The sequence below is a fragment of the Maylandia zebra genome, linkage group LG6, assembly GCF_041146795.1.
Source record: "Maylandia zebra isolate NMK-2024a linkage group LG6, Mzebra_GT3a, whole genome shotgun sequence".
Taxonomy (NCBI): Eukaryota; Metazoa; Chordata; class Actinopteri; order Cichliformes; family Cichlidae; genus Maylandia; species Maylandia zebra.
Genome location: NC_135172.1, coordinates 33,627,087 through 33,648,120, shown reverse-complemented (window position 1 = coordinate 33,648,120; position 21,034 = coordinate 33,627,087). Strand labels below are relative to the sequence as shown.

At 42.5% G+C, this 21,034-nt stretch overlaps 2 protein-coding genes across 2 annotated transcripts; one reads left to right on the top strand and one right to left on the bottom strand.

Annotated features, from left to right (window-relative positions):
- Nucleotides 1-1,530: 1,530 nt before the first annotated feature.
- slx4 (SLX4 structure-specific endonuclease subunit homolog (S. cerevisiae)) lies at nucleotides 1,531-15,130 on the top strand. Its single transcript, XM_004539350.4, has 14 exons — nucleotides 1,531-1,707; nucleotides 1,959-2,470; nucleotides 3,589-3,796; nucleotides 4,243-4,473; nucleotides 4,547-4,773; nucleotides 5,480-5,775; nucleotides 6,042-6,288; nucleotides 6,644-6,813; nucleotides 7,826-7,972; nucleotides 8,354-8,523; nucleotides 9,306-11,578; nucleotides 12,644-12,743; nucleotides 12,971-13,273; nucleotides 14,788-15,130. Exons 2-14 carry the CDS (start codon nucleotides 2,002-2,004, stop codon nucleotides 15,125-15,127), a joined length of 5,181 nt encoding a protein of 1,726 aa, XP_004539407.3. The 5' UTR covers nucleotides 1,531-1,707; nucleotides 1,959-2,001; the 3' UTR covers nucleotides 15,128-15,130.
- An 850-nt stretch (nucleotides 15,131-15,980) lies between these two features.
- mcrip2 (MAPK regulated corepressor interacting protein 2) lies at nucleotides 15,981-20,545 on the bottom strand. The gene is made up of 5 exons (XM_004539122.5): nucleotides 19,972-20,545; nucleotides 19,741-19,810; nucleotides 18,836-18,969; nucleotides 17,162-17,269; nucleotides 15,981-16,476 (listed from the first exon to the last, which is right to left on the bottom strand). Exons 1-5 carry the CDS (start codon nucleotides 20,024-20,026, stop codon nucleotides 16,406-16,408), a joined length of 438 nt encoding a protein of 145 aa, XP_004539179.1. The 5' UTR covers nucleotides 20,027-20,545; the 3' UTR covers nucleotides 15,981-16,405.
- Between the last annotated feature and the right edge of the window lie 489 nt (nucleotides 20,546-21,034).

The window sequence follows — 21,034 nt, the reverse complement described above, 5'->3', positions numbered from 1 at the left end:
GTCTGCCGGTGCAGCATAATCACATCCACACAGCTGCACAAATATGAGTTCTGGTTCTTTCTCTTAAAAGACAGCTTGTTTGGCACTCCATACAAATGTTTCTGATCTTCTGGAGATCATCCTGGTTGCAAAAGTCTTGCACTGAGTCTCTGCCACTTGAATGGCTGTGGGAAATATGCTGTGATGCCCAGTTGGTGAAGTCACACTCATAAAGCAGCCAGTTAGAATCTGAATGTTCATTTACAAAATATATAAATTGCATTAAGAAGTGAAAGTGTAATGAAATTTTCAGTCAGGTAACATCATTTAGTCTCTGTCTCAAATTCAAGTCATGACGTTTGGAAAGATCTTTTAAGTGTGTATTACTGGAGTCTTTTTCTTTAAAAAGTCTATGATGTCTGAGTCGGTGTCTGTCCCTCTGTGTAAACTACAGGCACAGAAGTACACTTAGACACAAAGAAGTAAACTATAAACTCCTCTGTGTATAGTAAATCTTACTGTAGATTTATAAGATGTATCTGAATTTGCTTGCTTCCTACATGCCTTCACATTCTAACAGTATTCATCAAAGCCTATCCACTCACCAGTCGCTTTATAAGTCATACCTTGCTAGTACCTGTTTTGACCCCTATGCCTTCAGAACTACCTTAATTCTTCCCAGCAGAGATTCCTTCGAGATTTAGGTCCATATTTATGATGACAGCATCGCACAGTAGCCGCAGATTTATCGGTTGCACATCCACGATGTGAATTTCTTGTTCCACCACATCCCCAAACTCTGGTGACTGTGGAGGCTATTTGAGTACAAAGAACTTATCCATCCGATATGGATAAAATCTTTACACTGTGGTCATAAAGTGATGGACATGATCAGCAACAGTGCTCAGGTAGGCTTTGTGAACTTCTCCATTAGCTAATCTGCTTCAAGGTGTCATGCGTGCAGAGATCCACTTCCCTCGGTTGCAACAGCTGTTTGAGTCATTGTTGCCTTCCTATCAGCTGGAACAGTCTGGCCATCCTCCGCTGACATCAACAAGTTCCAGAGAACTACCACTAACTGGATATTTTCTCTTTCTCGGCCCATTCTCTATAAACCATAGAGATGGTTGTTTTGGAAAATCTCAGCAGCTCAGCAGTTTCTACATACTCAGACCATTCCGTCTGGCGCTAGCAATCATGTCGCATGCCAAGTCACTTAAAATCACCTTTCTTTCCCATTGTGGTGGTATGGTTTGAGCTTCAGGTCATCTTGACCATGTTGACATGTGTAAATTCATTGAGTTGCTGCAGTGTGATTGCTTTAAGGAACATGTTGACCAAGCCTGGGTCTTAAACTGGTTTTAAAAAATCATTATTTAGTTTAAAACAATTAAAAAAGTGTTGGAAATCTTTAATAAAGCGTTTATAAATGATTATATTAAACTGTTATTTACGGATTCCGTCCAAAGTCACTCGCTTTAGTCACATGACCTCGACAGCAGCCAGTTATTCGTTGCTTTCACCGTCACATGACCGGAAGTTTTAAATGAAGCGGTTTGGGGCGTAGCTTTGAAATGAAAACAAGTGTTGTTTGCTGTCTTCTACGCTTTTTAGTTAATAAAAAACTCTATAGAATTACATATGGTTTTAAATGAATGAAAATAAACTCTTCGGCGGCCTCTGTAAACAATGAGGCAGAAAATTAAACAGTTAATTCTTCAAATATGGGTAAGTATAGAGGTGCTAGCATAAATAGCTAGCTGTTGTTTTCACTCCATACCTTTTGTGGCATGATTTGTCAAACATCTGTGCCACATATAACTATTTCCATTTGTCTCAGTGTGCATGTAATTATAGCATCGCTGTTTTTATTTGAATACAGAATTACCCGCGCAAAATTTACTTACATGCAAATTAAACCTTTTCCCTCCATCGTTTCACATCAGTGGATCCAGCTTAAACTAGTTGTCTTTTTGCAGGGTGATCGTAAAAGCCTCTTATTGCGAAAAAAAATACAGTATAATGGATGACTCGGACCAGGATTTTGAAGATTTCAGCTCGAAGCATCTAAGACGAGTCCGCAAGAAACCAGGTGAAGCCAGACAGGCGAGGAAAGCAGATAAGCAGACCTCCAGTCAAGCAAGCGAAGAGGATAAGAGAAGGAGAAATAACAAAAAAGCTCTTAACTCTATCAAAAGGCTATCTTGGACGCAGCCTGCTTCTGCTGCTGGTGCTGGCGATGATGGTGGAGGAGAAACGCGTGTGGTCAATGGAGAGGCTGGACATCAGTCAGGGGATGCTTGGCCATCAGCTGAGCCTTTAAAGGAAGCAGGGCCAAGTCCTCAAAGCGGCCTAAGAGCGAAAGACAAAGTGCTCCTGAGGATGAAGCAGTTCAAGAGAGATAGTCCACAGAAGATGGTGCACAAAACTCACATCCAACCAGCAAACCACGAGAACAACTCTACTCCTTTTACACAGCAAAAAAATCAGGGTGAGATGACAGAATCCTCTCCAGTCTACTGCATCCCTTACTTTGATGTGCTCTCTTTTCCTGCTCAGTTTTTGTTTTTTCATTAGTTTTGTTTGTGTTGTGTTTGTGTTCAATTTAGGTTCAGGCAGTTTAGAGTGGTTTAGTTTTTATAGTTAAAATGTTTAGCTTTGGTTTTTATTATATTCAGTTTTCCTTTGTTATCTAATGGGTGGTATTTGTCAGGGGCAAGAATTGCCAGGCTCAGAACTGCACAGTAGAGAAATACAACAATATAAAAATATGAATCTCTGCTCTCTGGATTAACAGATGCACAAGAGTCTGATCAAACTGACTGCAATAACAAATTTGATCAAACTGACAAAATCTAAAGACATTTGCTTTACATTCTTATTTTATTTTACTTAGTTTAGATTTTATTTTTATATTACATAATTAAAAGTTTTTTTGCACACCAAGTTTTAGCTTTTAGTTCAGTTTAGTTTAGTTTACTTAACTATAATAAGCATACACCTTCTTTCTTATGCTTATCCAGTTCAGGTTTATAGGGTTGAAGCTGTTTCCAGCTGTTATAGGGTGAGAGACGGGCTACACCTTGAACAGTAGAGGTAGTAATGGTGAATGAGTTTAAATACCTGAGTTCAACCATTAAAAGCAATGAGCAGTGCACAAAAGAGCTGAAGAAGACAGTGTTGACAGGATGGAGTGTTTGATGGTGAGTGTCAGGGGTGATTTGTGACACAAGGATAGTATTAATCTGCCTGACAGTCTAAACATGGCAAAAGCAGCAACATTATGAAGACAAAGGTAGACCTTATAAACACTGTAATATTTTATGTAGGGTTTTCTGTGTCTGTATTGATCCGAGACATATTTTTTCCCAAATTTTACACTTTAAATTTGCATCATTATATTTCAGTATATGCCATATAGAATTTACCTTGACTGTTGACAAACTACTAACAACCTGTTACCCAGGGACTGAGTTCTATCGTTGAAAAATAGGAAATGTGGCCCATACCTTTTCCTTATTTTGAAATCCTGTTTTCTGAAATGTTGCTGTGTTATTCTTGCTATCCCTCACTTTAACCCGTATATTTCTGTCTCCGGGCTGTTCGCAGATACTCCAGATACCTTCAGCTCTGCTCTTCCTCCAGAGCCTCAAGACAACGATGAGGCTCTTGCTCTGCAGCTGCAGCAGGAGCTGGACAGAGAGGCAGCGCAGGCCCAGATTGTGGACTTGGAGGATGGAGGGCTTTTCTTCTGTCAGATTTGCCACAGAGACTTAACACACATGACAGCAGAGGGTCGCACACAGCATCTTAACAGGTCTGAGGATTTTGATTGCATTTTAGATGATAGCTTTACATACTAGTGGACACACAGGGAGGCTAAATGACATTAAAAAGTTTGTCTTCACTGTTACAGCACTGTAAGAGAGTGTTTATTGGACAAGTAGCCTCCATGTGGAGTTCAAGGATTCCACTCATTGAGTGCACCAAGTTGCATTTAAATGATTTGTTGGAAAATAAAACAATACCTTTTCTAATTTTCAGGTCATAACTTCATAAAGTATAATGACAAACATCTGATTAAAATAATGAAATCCTGGGGTTATAAGAGTTTTCCACAAATAAAAAAAAATCATCCTCAGTTTCTGTGTTTTACAAAATGTTTGATTTCTTTGCAGATACATGAACTCTTACCTAAAGTGTCTCTCTGAATAATCAGAATATATATATTTTTTCATTTTTGTCAAAAATCTCTCTGTACAGGTGTTTGGATGAGAGTGAAAAGAGTGGCCCTGCGGCTCCTGCACCACCTCCTCCACCACCTTCTGGTGTTCCTGATTGTCCCATCTGTGGTAAGAAGTTCAAGTCCCAGAAGAGCCGCTCGGTCCACTTGAAGCGCTGTTCTTCAGATATGGACGTCTCACCGGCTGTGCTGATACAGGCTCTGCAGAGACAAGCTGAGGAAACCCAGAGTGCTGCCACTGCTAATTTACTGTAAGTCAGACGATAACTTTGTTGCATAACTAAAAGATAGATGACATCTAACTCTAGCCATTTTCTTCTTCAGCATTCAAGCTGTGGGCACCAAAAGGAAAGGCCCAACCAAGCCAGGCCTGCAGGCACGGAAGAAGCCCAAGAAAAAGCCCGAAGCCCTGGATGAAGAGACCATGGTGGCTTTGGCTCTGTCCTCCTCCCTGCTGGAACAAAAGAAAGAGGAAGAGAGGCAGTATCACACAAAGACTGGCACTTCTCACACGTCAGTGACTCAAGATCTGAAGTGGAGGCCAGACGCAGGTATCTGTGTTTTTCAAAAAGCAGGGAGAGGGGAGAAGATAAATAAAGATAGATAAAACTCGAGTACCAAATTCAAATCTTCTCCTACAACAATTTCTTGTTCCAGCTTCTTATTCTGTCACACCTCAGAAACCTGCAGCTCCAGAGACAGAAATGCCTGCATTAAGCAAGGTCACAGTAGGAAAAGCCCAAAGTACAGAAGAGATAAAACACATTTACATTTACTGAATTCCCAACTCAGTTTTCAAAGTCAGAAACTTAGGTGTGGTTTATTAATTTGACATTTGAGCTTTAGTTTAATATTTAATTATCAACACACCCTGCAGCCAGGATACCCTGCCTTTGATCTTGGTTTAGCTTTGTCTCTAATAATGATAGCTGATCAGGACCGGTCATTTCTCAGTTATCAAACCAAGTCAGAATAAATACCAGTAACAGCTCAAGAGCAAACGTGAGCAAAGAAAAGGTTTAACAAGGAAGGTTTTCGTCCTGTTTTTGTCAATGAGTAACAAATATTTAACAGTACAGTTGGTAGATTGTGGGTTTGCATACCTGTTGCTGTTTTAAAGCCCTGCAGCAGTGTATATGTGACTGTCTATTAGATATTTAATAACTAAAAGGTTACATTAAGTTGTTTTTTACTCAAATTTAATGAGGAAGTTTTCAAATATCGGCAGGACCTAAATCCTCTGCTCCCCTCGTGCAGGTAAAGGGCGTGGAAAGAGAAAAAAAGGAGTCGCCCCTCGCCCTGCTCCATTACTTCTCATTCAGGATGCTGAGGGGGCACTGAGGAGGTTGCAGGAACGTGTTTCTGCTCTTCTCCTGCGCAGCCCTCCAGGCTGTCCCCCAACCCCGCCTCGCAGCCCCAGCACTCTGCATAGCTGGAGCGGTGCTGCCCCCCTCTGGGAGAAAAGCCGACTGCTTGACGGAGACTCCAGCTGTCTGTCTGATTTCTACGTTCCGGAGCTCAGGGAGTTCTTCTCACCCTGGGTATCAGCAATGGTGAGTGAGACCTAAGACATGTTTATTTTTTATTGTGTTATTGCGTCAGTTTTCAACTAAATGGAGGATTTAATCAATTCGATTGAATGGAAGCACCTCTTTTGATCATTTGTTTTAATCAGATGCAACTTTAAGCACAGATAAAACTGTTGAGAGAAAAATGTTGTGTTTTTGAATCACTAATGGGTCCCAGTGGATCTTCATACTGAGAAGAGTGTGATCTTGCATGTCTTACAATATCTGACCAAAAACTCCTCCACTTCTAGACTGATGCAGCCTCAGAAGGCTCCAGCGACAAGCCCGAGTCTTGTGTTCAACCTGTGGCCAAAGGAACTCCCACCACTGGGTTCAGGACCTCCATCCTACCATCCTCTGCCAAGACGGCTTCCTGCTCCCCGGCTCCCTCCACGCCCGGTACAGGGCAGCTCTCAGTGAGCAGTCAGGTTCTTCAAGACCTGATGGACCTGGCTGACGAAGGCATGACACTCACACAGTATGGATACACAGCCAAAGGTAAAACACGCGGACAGAAATTATGTCCTAAAACATTTTTTTATTTAAAGTGGAGCAGCATTAAAGCCTTACCTAATGTGAAAATTGTACCAATAAGTTAACTGACAGTTTGACATTTTATATGATATAAAATTATGATGTTATTACCTGTAGAGTTTAATTTGAACATTTAAATAAAAGGCAAAGCGCCTAAAATATGGTGAACACATCACATACACACCTTTGTTCACTGTCTTCTGTTCTTGCTGTGTATGTTGAAGAAAAACTAAAACTGTGGGTGTTGGTTATATAAGTTTTATAAACATTTTAACATCGTGCTAAACATGAGGCTAAACTATTTAACCTTTTTTTGCAGACAACGCCAGCGAGAGCGGCTTCATCCAGGAGGAATCAGAGGAGCAGGCTGACCTCTGTGCCAGTGGCTTCCTGCCAGAAAGGGCCCACACTCATGCTGAGGAAAGACATAGCCAAGCGATGACAGCAGCTGAGCAACCAAGGGAAAAAGTTGGAGACAGCCACCTATCAGTAAGATGTTTCTTAACATTTCCATTATGTTCATTAATTTCATCTATCCAAATCTTTTAAGTACTATTTTTGTAGGACCGCTTTATTTTCTTTCAGTTAGATCTGTAGTAAGGTCCCTAGATGTTTTCAGGCCAAGTTTAATCTGGCCCTCTTGTTCTGGAGTATAAACAAGGGTTTGTTGTAAAAAGCTGCCAAATATAAAGAGTCGCCTCCAGATATTTTATTTGAGTGAACAGTCATACGGCTACTTGTCAGTAAGTTGTCCAATAAAGATACCTCATACGCTGGTACGAGCCGCTGTGCTGGTGAAGAGCAGCCACACGACCTGGGCACCTTGCAGTCATTGATTTGACCATAAACTCATCTGAATAACAAAGTATTTGTAGAGTCAAATTTGAGCCCACCTCTCTCGCTCAAACTGGGTCATGCAGCAGGACAGTGATGCAAATCTGCTAAAAAAAAAAAAAAAATAGAGTCAAGGTGTTGCAGTTGGCCCAAAATTCAAATCTCAACCTGATTTAAGTGCTGTGGCGGGAACTTGCCAACTAATTCCCACAAACCTTAATGAACAGAAGCAATGTTGTAAAGAAAAGTGGGACAAAATTCCTCCACAGTGATGCGAGACAGAGACACTGATACAGTCACACATATAAAAGAATTATTTCAGTTGATCACTGGTAGATATGCTTCTACAGCCTACTGAATCATGGGGTGTAATTCGTTTTTTCATATGGTTGCACAGAGTCCTATAACATGACTCATGATGTCATGTTTATAAACGATGTCATCTTTTATAAGCTTTCCAGCAATGCACAGTTTGGCTCAACATCCATCTGCCCAGCTGTGATGCAAACCGTTCTGCATGCTGCAGGCTAACTTTGTGATGACACAGTTTCTAAATCACCTTAATTCATTGTGTTCTTTTAAAGCAATAATTATAATAAAATAAATATCAGGACCTAAATAACATGTTAACATACGTCATTGTATTATGATGGTTTTCCCCCTGTAGCTAGCGCTGTCCACATTGGCGTCAGACCTGAGCAGCATGGTGAACAACCCTCAGCTCAGTGATGTCCAGCTCCAGGTGGACAGTGGAGAAGTCTTCTTTGCACATTCCTTCATGGTGTATGCTCGCTGCCCCCTGCTGGCAGAAATGGTAAATCAGTTATTACTGTGTTGCACATCAAAGCTCTGCTGATGTGCAACACCAGGGATGCATTATTATGCATATTGTTCTGTCATGTTTTGCAAGTATGAAATATAATCTAATTAGTGTAAAAATTGACGCAAGTAGTATAAATAATAATAGTATGATTGTAAGAGGTAATTAAAGGTCTACACTGATGCATACTGTAGTGTGCGATGCTCCAGGTTGAGATTTCATTTTGCTTGAAAGAATAAGCCGTGTGAATGTGATTTTATTTCAATGCTTTAAAAACAAATTGGGAATTTTGTTTTGTTTAAAGTTGTTTCTTTAGTTTCTTATGAATTAATTCAGCTTTTTCAGAGTCGATTTGCTCTTCTGCTCGCGTCACAGATGCATGAAAGTGGTTTTGGGGTGCAGGAGGAAGGCGTGCCTCCTGCTCAGAGGGTGTTGATCAGCGACGTCCCGGCCCAAGCAGTGTTTGCTCTTCTACAGTATCTCTACACAGCCCACTTCTCCTTACCGGCATCGCTGCAGCCTCATGTGCTGGAGCTGGCACAAAGGTACTAGGAGATGGAGGATGTAAAGTCCAAAGCACAAAATACAAAGCAAAAGTTTATGCGTGCAGCAGTGGCATAAATACATGCAGACTGAAAATGAGAGAGAAACAAAACAAAAAAAAGAATGCCGCTCGGAGTTCCCCTAGTAGCCCGGGGCAATAGTGTCACAACGATGGGGCGGTTCAGGGTCACCTGAACCAGCAATTACAGTATGTCTTATTAAAGAGGGAAGTTTTAATGGCAAAACCTAAAACTAGAGTGGATGTCTGCTCCCACCAAAAAGCTCAAATGCCTTAAACAGTCGATATTTCATCCTATAAACCAGGATCTTGTTTGTTGTCTAGCTTTGTTCTTTATTAAACAGAGCTGGTTCTCGTAATTGCACTTAAATTAGAAGCCCAGATGTTTTTAAACATATACACATGGGAAACATCTGGAGAATGCAGTCAGGATGTGGTTCGCAGTTATTCTTTCTCACATGTAGGACACACGAGGAGACGGCGTACAGACGGCAGGTTTGACTGTGATGTGACTGAGTCAGATAATTGACTTCTCTCATACAGCTGCTTTAGATAAGCTGAGAAAGGTTCAGGGCTCTAATGCATGTGTGAAAAGAACTTCTGTTAAGAGTTTCCATTTTTTTAAATAAAACATTAAAATCATATAAAAAACAATACTTAAAAAAGTATTATTCTTTTTGATATTTTCTGAATTTCATGTAAGAACTCTTAAAATTTGACGCTGTTGTGAAAGCTTCTTTCTTTCGTTTCTCTTTCCTGTTTCAGGTTTGACTTGCAGGAGCTACAACAGCTTTGTCATCTTGGGCAAGAGGAGACTCTGAGAGACGAGGGCAACTACTTAACCCAGGAGGAGGAAACAGACCAGGCCTTCATCGAGCTCCTCCGCTCCATGTGGAACGAAGACGATGCTGACGGTGACGACGGGGAAGATTCAGACAGAGGAAGAGATGAAGGCCTGGAAGTGGATCATCAAGCTGATGAGGTCACGTCAGGCGATAGAGAGATTCACGAAGAGAAAGTGAATGAGGAAGAGTTGGAGGAGATCTATGAGTTTGCGTCCACGCAGAGAAAGAGGGAGGAGGAGGAGGAGGCGCTAGATGAAGAAGAAGATGGAGAAACTAAAAAAAGCTTAAGTGACAAAAAGCTGCAACCTGACTTTCAACGTGAGCCCGACCCCAGCCTGGATCGCAGCTACAGCCGTCTCTTTTCAGATTCGTGGGGGGTGTACGAGGAAGCAGAGCCTTCCTCCTTAGCTTCTACCTCTGGTCTGCCAAAGGTGCACCTTTCTCAGCAGTCCCCTTGTAAACCATCATATGAATTTTCAGGGAGAGCTTTGCTTCAGTCTTCAGCAAGTGTAGTTAGTGATCCTTCCATCAGTCCTCCACCAGGGACATCCAACTTGCCAGTTCCAGGTGTGTCCCCTGGACAAGTAGGTGACATGGGTGGCAGTGGAGACAAGGGAAAAAATCCAGTTGAATTGAAAATGCCCAAGAAAGATCTATTGGAAGACATGAAGCGAGAAAGCCAAGGTCCTTATAGTATTTGCACCCCTCATTCTCCTGATTCAGCCCAGAAAAAAGACGAACCTGAGCTCATAGTTTTGTCAGACTCCAGTGAGGAGCTTGAGGGGGATGTTGCTGTTCTTAGTTCCCGTAGCCCCTTACCACGTTCTCCCGGTTATACAGAAATCAAATCCAGGCACAACTCAGCACCCAATGAACCAGCTTTGAATAAAGAGGCCAGTAGTTTGGGGCACAGTGCTGGTGATCAATTAGACTGTTCTCCAGAAGTTTCCTGGCTGATCCCGTCCACACCTGTCCGTCCTGGCAGCGGCACCAGGAGCAGCTCCACTCAGACCAGAAGCAGCATGTGCAGGACGCAGCTGTTTCGGAGAAGTCAAACATCCCCATCATCACCCTCTGTTTTTTCTTCTCCTACTCTTAAGAGCACCCTTCACCCCTCCAACAGTGAAACCAAGGATTCTGCCGACACCGACCAAATGAAGGGCAGTGTCTCCAGGTTGAAGATAGAAAGGAACTTCAGCTTTTCTCCAAAAAGAGAGAATAGTGATGATTCAAGGAACGATGGAGAGCGATTCAAAGTTCCCCTGCCTCAGCCTAAACTGTCAAATCTCTCAAGCTCGACTCACCTTGATTCTCTCCAAGCTTCTTCAAAGCGTGATATTCCTCTTCAGCGCCACCCCCAACCTTACAGCAGTACTCCCTTACAAACGGAGCTCCACCATTCCCCTATGCGTCTTGCTTCCTCCCTGCTTCACACTCATCCCAGTAAGCAGAACTCAATGGGTCAGAAAAGGGAGAGAGCACCATCAGATAGCCCAGAGAAAACAGACCTGGGGAGCTTTCACCTCTCCCCTTTGTCTGACCCTTCAGGCCCACGCGCTTCGTCTTCTCATAGTTTAGAAAGTTCACCGAGGCTCACCGTGTCTTCTAGTCAGAGTCGATGTTCTCTTAATTCCAGCATTTATGAAAAGAGGTTAAGGAATGAGAAGGAAGGAAGAGAGGCAGATTCCGATCATACTGAAGAAATGTTCAATGAAGGACAGGAGGGAGAAATAAAAATAGAGGCAGATGTTGAAGAATCTAGTTTTCAGCAGAGTTTCATGGCCATGGATGAGCCTCCCATAGCGTTCAATGATTCATGGGGACTCGATGTGTGTGTAGACGCTGATCCAGGATGCTTCAGTCTGAGGCTGGAGGACAGCGGGCAGCGAGAAACAGCCCAGTCGTTAACCTCTCCCACCAGTCGACCTGAATCGTCCAGACACAGCAGCGAGTCTTTAAACCGCTGTGGTGGCGTGACTACCCCTTCCACACCTAAATGTCACAGCTCTCAGGTGCACGCAGGTCCCTCCATCACCACGTCCCCACCTAAAGCCAAATTGCTGACCACACCAGAGATTGACAACGGCCTCCTGGACTCCAAAATATGGGACAGCTGGGAAGAAGAAGAAGAGGAGGAGGAACACCTTCCTCTCTCTAAGAGGGTGAACCCCTCAACCTATCATAAGACCCCAGGTAAGTATTTCTATTGTGTAATTTGCCAGCATAAATATAAACTGCATATTACTAAATAATATTTGTTTTAGCCTAAATTATAAAAACCATCCCAATATGTATCAGCAGGTCTTAATTTTTATTAAATATCAAGAAGTATTTTTCCTCTAATACATAATTTATACTAGAGTTGCTTCAAAATCTAATCAGATTCTTCACTCTACCAGACAACCTGTGCCTGAAGTAGAAAGTTATTGTTTGTATTCACAGGGTTGTACATGCTGTACCTTTGTGGTTGGGACGACAAGCCTGCACAGGGCTACACATACTATAAAAATCGAGTGACAGGCTTAAAAACATGCTCTTCTCCACCAAGACAGAAAGAATAGAATAGAATAGAATAGAATAAACCTTTATTATCCCCAAAATTAGAAATTTTAGTGTTACACAGCTCTTATAGCAAGAGAAATATAGACAAAGTAGTGCTATATACATAAGCAACCGACACATTCCAGAGCAATAAAATCACAAAAAGACAGATAATTATTATTATCGACCACAAGTTCTCAAACAGCCTCCACAATTAATTCAGTTTGTTTTTATTTAAAAAGCACCAAACAAAAAAAATAGGCATCTCAAGGCACTTTATATTTTAAAGTCGAGACTCTGCAACATTAATTAATGTTGTGCTCGTTAACTTTAATAAGCACGAACTTGTTAATTGTGAAAGAATGTTATATCTGAGCCTCATTTCAAGGTTAAAACCAAATTGACTGGTAAAAGTTTGAAGTATTGATTAAATTCAAGTGGAAAACAAGGAATAATGTGTTGTTTGGGGGCTTATTGCTTTATCAGGTTCATTTTATCTATATTGTTTAATATCACCAATTCATTCAAATGCTTTACAATTAGTATAACTTAAGATATGATTGCGGGCTATTACAGATATATTGCTTAATTTCTGTTGAATAAATAATTAGTTGGGATTTTTTAAAGGACTGCACGCACTTGTCTTCTATTTATGAACTTCTAGTGTAGAAATTAGACTTTGTGCCTAAACAGTGTCTTCTTCTTGTGTTTCATCAGTGTCGTCTCACAGCAAAAGGCAGCGCACCTTGGTGCCCATCACTCCCATGCCCCACTACTCTGACATGGACACGCCGGAGCTCAAGAACAAGCTCAACAGGTCAGTTGGTTCACTCTCATCCTCTCGTTAAAGATTAGATACAAGGCCAAGTTTTTTTTTTTCTAACTAATCACAGCGATTAAGTGAGGTATCTATCCGATTAGCTCCCCTGGTGTCACTGTCAATGCAGTCTGTCTGGCTCTGCTCGCTGTCAGGCTGTTTTCCTTCTGTCCATCTGTTAGTCCGTCTGTGCCTCGCAAATGCCTTTAACTTTCGCCTCTGTGCAGGTTTGGCGTTCGGCCTTTACCGAAGCGCCAGATGATCCTAAAACTGAAGGAGATCCACCAATACACACACCAGCTGGTCAGCTCAGACTCTGAGGATGAGGCCTCAGTCTCAGGAGCCACAGCTCAGATGAAGCCCCCTGCCAGCAGGCCAGTGTCCTGCGCCCAGACTGTGAAGTTTAAAGAACCCCGAGCACCTGCTGATGTGTGCCCTGTGAAGCACAACGGTGATGAGGTGGCGGAGCCTCTGTCCAACTCACAGGGCTCCAACACCTCCTCAGCTGGAGCCAGTGAAGAATCGGAAAGGTACTCCGCAGCGTGTAGATCATCTTAGGTGTTACATAACAGAGCGCTTGACTATAGACTCAGTCAGTGGCCTGTGTTCTCCAGGAGCCATGTTTCTGATGGATTCAGAGTTGCTCGCCTGTGTGCACCTGTACTAGTGTTGGTAACAAATCAAATGACATCAAAGGTTCACACCAAGTCATCTCTTGGCAGTCGTGAACATTCAGAAGATAATGTCTTAGTTTAAAGATGTGAAGTCCATCAAGAGTCGACACAATGCATGAGGATTGTGAAGAGGAGGATGTTAGACACCATTGCCCTCCTTCACAGCTGAATAGCACCAGTTTGTAACCTGCTATGGTCATTGTGTGTAATTTGCTGTGCTGTTGCCTCAGAATGACACCAAAGTGTTCACCTGTGTACATCACAACCCACAGCTATACAGAGGGTGCTTACATTTTTAGTGTTTTTATTAATTGAGCTCTAGAATGTTGTTTTTTGTTCCTACCTGGGAAAACAACAATGAATTTAGTCAGTAGTGACTGCACAGCTATAAAGTCAAGATAAACAACCTTTATGAATGAGATTCTTTGGGGGAAATTTGAAATGTATAAAAATGCCATTTTGTGATTTAAAATACTTCATCTAATTATGTCCACTATCTAAAATTACATTAACAGAGTGGAGATAACAGCCATATAACGATGAGTCAAAGACTTGTGATGTTAGTGCTCCTGAGAGAAAGAGCTTAAAATGCACAGAATGGGGAAAAAGTTCAAAATGATGCTGATTATATGTGATATAAACTTTATCAGCAAATGTGTTGAACGCTACTGTAAATTGCTTTTATATACTATGAAGCATTAATTCAAATTCACACACAGATATTCTGTATCATGAGCTGATGGCGCTGATATGAACTAGAATTTAAGGTAACTTGCCTGAATGCTGTTTTTGTAACAGGTAACAGATCGGTGTGTAGAAAAGCACCACTACTCACCCGCTCAGTTCTCCTGGAAAATGGGATTACTGTAGTGACGCTTGGTGGTTGGATTAGCAGGGCAATAGTATTCAGGGACCTTTGGCTTCTTTTAACACAATTACAGTGTTGCACAGAAAGAACAGCAGCAGCTCCAGTAATGCAGGACAGAGAGAGAAAACAATCTGCACACATCCATCAACTGAGTTTCTGGATCAGATAATTTAGCCAATATCAGGAGTTGCTTTTAGCCCATTTTACAGGTACAATTCCTCATATTTGGGAGGTTAAAACTTGATTTCATTCATGTTTTGTGATTGATCATTTGGTGCCAACATGACCCCTTACACGCCTGGCTGGGGTCACACGACCACACAACTACTGACATGTGGCTGATTGGAGACATTTTGGAACCATTGAAGTAGCTTTCCAGTTCCAGCTGTTGCTTAGTGTGTGCACGTTTGACCCTCAGATATACAAGTTAGATACCTGACACTCATTTTAAAAATCAGACACTTAGTAGAGTCTATAAAATTAACCGCTTCCTTCTCATCAGGTCCAATCCAGAATTATGCATCTCGTCCGACGGCGACTCCGACAGCGATGGCGGGATTTCTGCCTCTCAAGCAGCGTCCCGGCTCCAGGATCGACTCAAAGCCGTGCGCTCCTTCATCTTGTCCGACTCCAAGCTGTACAGTCAGATCCTCCAGTATAAGCCTCTGGTTCTGTCTCAGCTTCAGGAGCAACTCAAAGCAGCGGGGATACGCCTGGGGGCCGCCAAGCTCATGGACTACCTGGACTCTCAGTGCATCACCTTCACCACAGCCAAGCCAGGCCGCGCCGCACCGAGCCGCAGGCGGGTCAAGAGGACAGGCAAGGCGGGCAAAAGTAGGTGAAAGAGAGGCAAGCGAGGAAGGAGGCATTACAGTCGCACTTTTAAACTCACTGCAAGAATGGTTTTATGTAGAAACTTAAAGATAGCAGATTTTATTTCTGTGCTTGGAACGTTTGTCTGATAACTGAAAAGGCCACAAGAAAATCTAAGTGATCAAGACAAAGACTGATTATTCCCAGGTGAGAAAATCTTTAGTAAAAACAGGTTTATAACTATGTAATTATTGACACCGTTTTTCCAGGACCGGGTGTATTTTAACTGTTTTTTTTTTCCCCCCAATGTTGCATTTATTAAGAAAATAAATCAGATTAATGACGGCTGTAGTGTGGGGTTGACAAATGGCTGCTTTAGCCCCCTTCAGACATGCACTCCTGTTGCACCTTACAAGGTGTCCGAAATGAGCACCTGGGTCACTTTTTCCATAAAAGTCATGACAGGAATTTTAAGAAAGAGTAACATTTACACATCAGCCCAAAGAAGAACAGCCTGAACAGCACAACATGTCACGTACACCCTGCTCTTTGTTCTCCTCTCCATTGTCACTAACATTAAAAAGTTGCCATCCACTAAGTTTATACTGATTATAGTCAGTCTTTCCAATACTGTCACATGTCTGTCTGAATGACCAAACTGTCACTTTAACAGCCAGTAAAGTTATATCTGAAAAGGGCTTTTGATTTAAAAATTTCAAAACAGCAAAACCACTTGATGTAATAAAGTTGATATTACACTTTGTACGCCCAGTGATACAAAGTTAATCTTCAGTGTGTTGTATTGCACAACAGTCAGGTGTTATGTGTTGCAACAACAAAATATGAGCCAGTTAAGCGCAAAGAAATGCAATCTCACAGAAGTTGTTGAAAAGGCATTTTGTGTGTTTTTTTTTGTTTTTCCTTATCCAAAGATTAACCAAGATGCTCGCAGAGCTGAACACACTTGAGAAAGGAAGCAGGTTGTTGAACAAGGGGAAGATCTCATAGCTTCTGATACATCATTCAAGTAGAGAGAGAGAGGGGGAGAGAGAGAGAGAGATCCGTTAGAGCAGCACAACATAAAGTCAATGCTGTCAAGAGTTCCCAGTCAGGTCGCTGTGTTTGCATCGTTGTGCACTCAGGTTTCTCGACAGCAGTTGTGAAGCACGAGGCATCAAATCACATTCCAAATTAGACACAACGCTACAGATCCCAAAGACGGGCTCGCCTCCTTTCCACCCGTGTGGCAAGTTCTGGATGCATCAGCGCGGTGCATCTCCTCGTCCCGGCTCGATGCCTCATCACAGTCATGAGAGGTTGGCAATGTTGGCAAGGAAGCGCTGAGCCCACCACTCCTCCAGGTCTATGGGCACAAAGTCTGCACAGAGGGGAGGACGGCAGGAGAGACAAGAGACGAAAGCTTAACTTCAGATTGAATCAAATGAGCAAGTACGTTTTCTACACGTGAACAAAATGTTACATTAACAGCTGAAGAATTCCAGCCTGCCTCTTTAATCGATTCATTGTCCTTCACTTGAATGGAGAGCTCCTTTTGTCATGTTGTTAATTTCTCAGATTTGAAAAGCTTTCGGTCTTCTTAAAAATAAAAAATATATAATAATTTTTTTTTCTTCACATTCTAAAGAATTCAGGATTAGAAACCGGTTTGGTTTAAGCTTTTCGGGGTAGCGATACACAAAGGAAAGCGGAAGAGGCAGGTAGGTGTGTGCTCTACAATTGGGCGTCACGGCTGGTTTATCTGGAATAGCCAGGTTCTCAAATTAAAGGAGGTTAAAAATTAAAGCAATACTATTACAACAGTTGCCCTCTGCCTTGCATGCTGTTCATTCAGAGAGATGAAAATAGCCAATCGGTTCAGGGGTTTAAAGGCCCAGACATAATAAATGCATAGATTACAGGTTCAAAAGCTGAGCAGCTTAATGAGTAGGAAGAGGTTTATCTGTTAGGATGCCATAAAGACATACGGTAAGATTACATTAAATGAGTGTGGTCACGTTAGTTTCTAAATGACTGGAGGCATTTTAAAAGTCATGGGAACTTACTCTTCATCGCAGCACTCGGGGTCTTCTCGGAGTACTGAACGGGCCCTTGGCTGCCAGCCAGCTCCCCTCTGCCGCCGTCCTCCAGCTTCTGCTCCACCTCCTGCCACACTGCAAACAGTCACACACGCGTGGAGTTGTAATTACCATTTGGATGTTGGATGGATACACTGGTGTATTTTTTCCTGTAATCTTTGAACTCATACAAAAAGACACTAAAAATAAAAATAAATCTTCAACCAGCAGCTGAGCTCAAGGGCACATCTACACAGCTCTGACCACTATTTATCTAAATTCATTTGAAGGCTGCAAACCTTGAGAGGACTGGTCTGGTAGGCGGATTGTGTTTATCAGCTGAGGGTGAAGGTTTTTCCATTTAATAATCAAGATAAATCTCAAGGTTTAGTTTCTGTGGACATGTCTTCTGCTTACTTGGAGCTCCAATAGTCAGCCAAACATTTAATGTCTAACGGCTTTAAGGATGTTAAACAATAAACCAGTTGAACGTGTGCATGCGGGTGCATAAAACGCTTTCTAATCATGTCTGCAGGTTACATTTGTTACAATTTTTATCTTTTTTGTGTGAACATGTTCAACTGGAATAAACCGCAGGAGGTTTTCTCTCTTCGAACAACTCGACAGAGCGTGAGAGCGGTTCCTCCTTGTGTCTGAGCAGAGAACAAAAGTGAAGCGCTGAACTTTGTGGTCACAAAAGGACGCCACAGAGCAGTCTTTACTGGCAGCAGCCCAAGAGTAACACAGATAGCTGGCTCATGCCGATTCAGCTCCACAAATCATTCAATCCGAGCACGGCATGAAATACTGGCCGGCGCTGAGGTATGCTGGACAATCTTCCAAGACGGGGGTGAATGTTGCAGGGCCTGGACTTAACTCATTGTTAGGGTTTACTGACTAGAAGCAGCACTCGTCTGAGACCTACTGACAACTAGTTGAATTTTTGCAGTAGTCCAGGTATTTGTCATTAAAAAAAAAAAAAAAAAAAGGGTTATTAGTTTGCAAAACAACACCCAACATTACTGAAAACTACCTTAGGATATAAAAGGATATAAATTCTGAACCTAAGCATATGAAGAGAAATTTACCAACACGGTAAAAATACAAACAGTAAATATTACAATTTTGCACATCTGTATATCCAAAGCTTCTTATGCAGAGGAGGACGTGTATTGCAGAAGATCATCTGATTTCCAAATTATCATCAGCCTATTAAAGACGCTTATTAAAGATGACCAAAGTGTCAAAAAAGTGAGATCACTGATTGTACAAGTACCAAAAAGCTTGGGCTCTAAACTGCTTGGTTTCAGACAGAGTGGAAAGCCCCAGTATGATCCCCTCAGGCAGACAGCTCTGCCTCTGAGCACCGCAGGTCCACCACTTGCTGTGCAAACTTTTGTGAGAGGCCGCCAATAGGAAGTATTAAGAGGTCTTAAAAAGAAGAGGAACTGGAGCTACAATGGTTTAAGAGATGAACTGAAGGGCTACACTAGTACCCAGAACAGGTTGAAAAGGCTCATTATAAACTATGAATCATGTAAAGCTACTCTAGTAACTAATACCACCTCCCCTTTCAGATAAAGATCTGACTTTTTGTCTTGGAGGGCTCACTTTGCACTCTGACTTACATCACCACCCATCTATTGGTCCCCTTATCCTCACCTTCGTATACAAATCGGACATTCTCCTCGTGTGCAGGAGTGAATCCCTCCACTGGGCTTTCAGACTTCTGTGCGGCCGCACTGTGGTACCGTTTCCCGTTGAGGCGATTGAACACGATCTTTGGAGGAGGAGAGCTAAGGAGAAAACACAAGAGCTAATTGCAGAGGAGCGGCTTTTTGGATGAAGACAGTCACAGGAGTCACGTTACAAAGTGAGAGTAAAAGTCTTATGTTCATTTAGCAGCTTGGATTACTTGGTGAAGGTGTGGCCACTTTGATTATGACAGGACAGACTGACTTGGTTCTTCATGGGCAGGGTGAACATGAGCTGAAAAGGGCATCCATTACCTACTTGGTGTTTTCTTGAAGGTGGGGTGTTATATATTAGTGCAAATCTAAGTGTAAATCTAAGTCTTGCACACTTTCACACAAGAAGGTTTTCTTAGAGTGGTCCATTTTTTCCTGGACATTTTGGAGACTGCAGCTTTGTATTGGTTAGTCCACCTTAACTATCTCAGTACATTAAGTTAGTTTTGCCATTTGTAGATGAAGTTTCAATCAAGGCTAGATTTAGGCTTTTCTTTATATTTCTACACCTTAATAAATCACAGCAGGCGAGGTGGGTTGGCCCCTCAGGTAGCAGAGCTCTCGGCTACACCATGCAGTGTCACACCTCAACTAATGGCGCCTCTGATTGGCCCGAGAAACTGACGGGCCGCCAGAGAAGTTGTGTCCGATAATGGAACCAAGCCACGCCTACGCGTTATATGATCGCGCTCGCGGTCCACGTGGAAAGTATTTTGAGCTCGCGCTGCTCAAACAGCAGCACGCCCAAAGCAACCCTCAAAAAAAAAAAAAAAAAAAAAAGGTAAACATTAAATAAAAACACAAAGTAAACATACTCACTTTGACGTGATCCAGGACGTCGGCTTCAGTTTCAAGTCGCCGAACTTGCTCTCGACCTGCTGAGTGTTACCTGGGGCAAAAACGGAAAAATTACGCGTTTGTAGACTCGATGTAACCCAGCACTCAAACATTTCACCTTACGAAACAACCCCGAAACTTTCGCTTTCTTGAGCCAAAAGCAGCCTGACGTTACATTGCATCACGCGTTAGGTAATGGCCACATTCACTCACCTGTCCTCCGTTGTGTAACGAGTTTGCTGGGACCTCTGGTGATTGTGTACATCATGTGAACGCCGATACCCTCGAGAAATTCTGCACTGCCCCTTCTCCTTAATTGTCGGCCTCAAGCATTGAACGCTGACTCTGAAACTTGTAGCTCTTGTCCGGTCCTTCTGAGGCTGCCCCCCGAAATGATTGTTGTCCAGGTCAGCTGCTCCACAGTCAGCTCGAGGCCTGCCAGAGACTCGCTTCGACTTGTTGCCCGCTGTGTAGACCGCCCGCTGCAGCTCCTCTCCGGCAGGTGGTTCAACTGAGATGAAACGACGTCCAGGACTCGTGCAATAGGTTGTGTGTAGGTCATTCAAGGAGAACGCAGTTCCACATGCCGGGGATCATTAATGGGAGCCGGGGGCAAGCTTCCTGACGTCCCTGAATTGTGACACTCTAAGCCGGACACTCCTACCCTCTCTCATCTGCTGGTGCTCCGGAACCGACTGTACCACCTCTGATTTCTGACAGGTTACAAGGGCACTGCACACTTTATTCTCTTCAGGACTGAAAGCGAGCATGCTGGGCTAGCGTCAAGCAAGTCCAAATGCAGAACAGGGCTTCCGCCTGAACATTTCAAAATAAAACTAATTTTGGAGTATACAAGCCTACAGCTACTTTAAACTGAAGCACCATTTAAAATATGATAAGCACAATCTTGAGGTGACACCATATGTACTTTTATATCACATTAAAAACTACACAGTTATATACTATTGATTATCATGCAGCTACAAATACTATGCACTTAAACACTGATTAGCCACAACATTAAAAACCCAGCCTAATGTAAAGATCTGGACCAAACAGAGCATGGACTTCTAGGGATATACTCCTCTAGTGTCTGACTTCTTGTGGTCATTGGGCTTCTTGTCATGTTCCATAAGCAGTTGTTTTCAAGTGTTTCTGTTTGCGTTTTGTCTTCTTCTCATCAAACATCCCTCTAGAATTGGTTATTCACTGAAAATGAGTCAAGGAGGTGCCACTATCCAAAGAAAAGATCTAAAAAAGCCCCGAGAAGTATTGC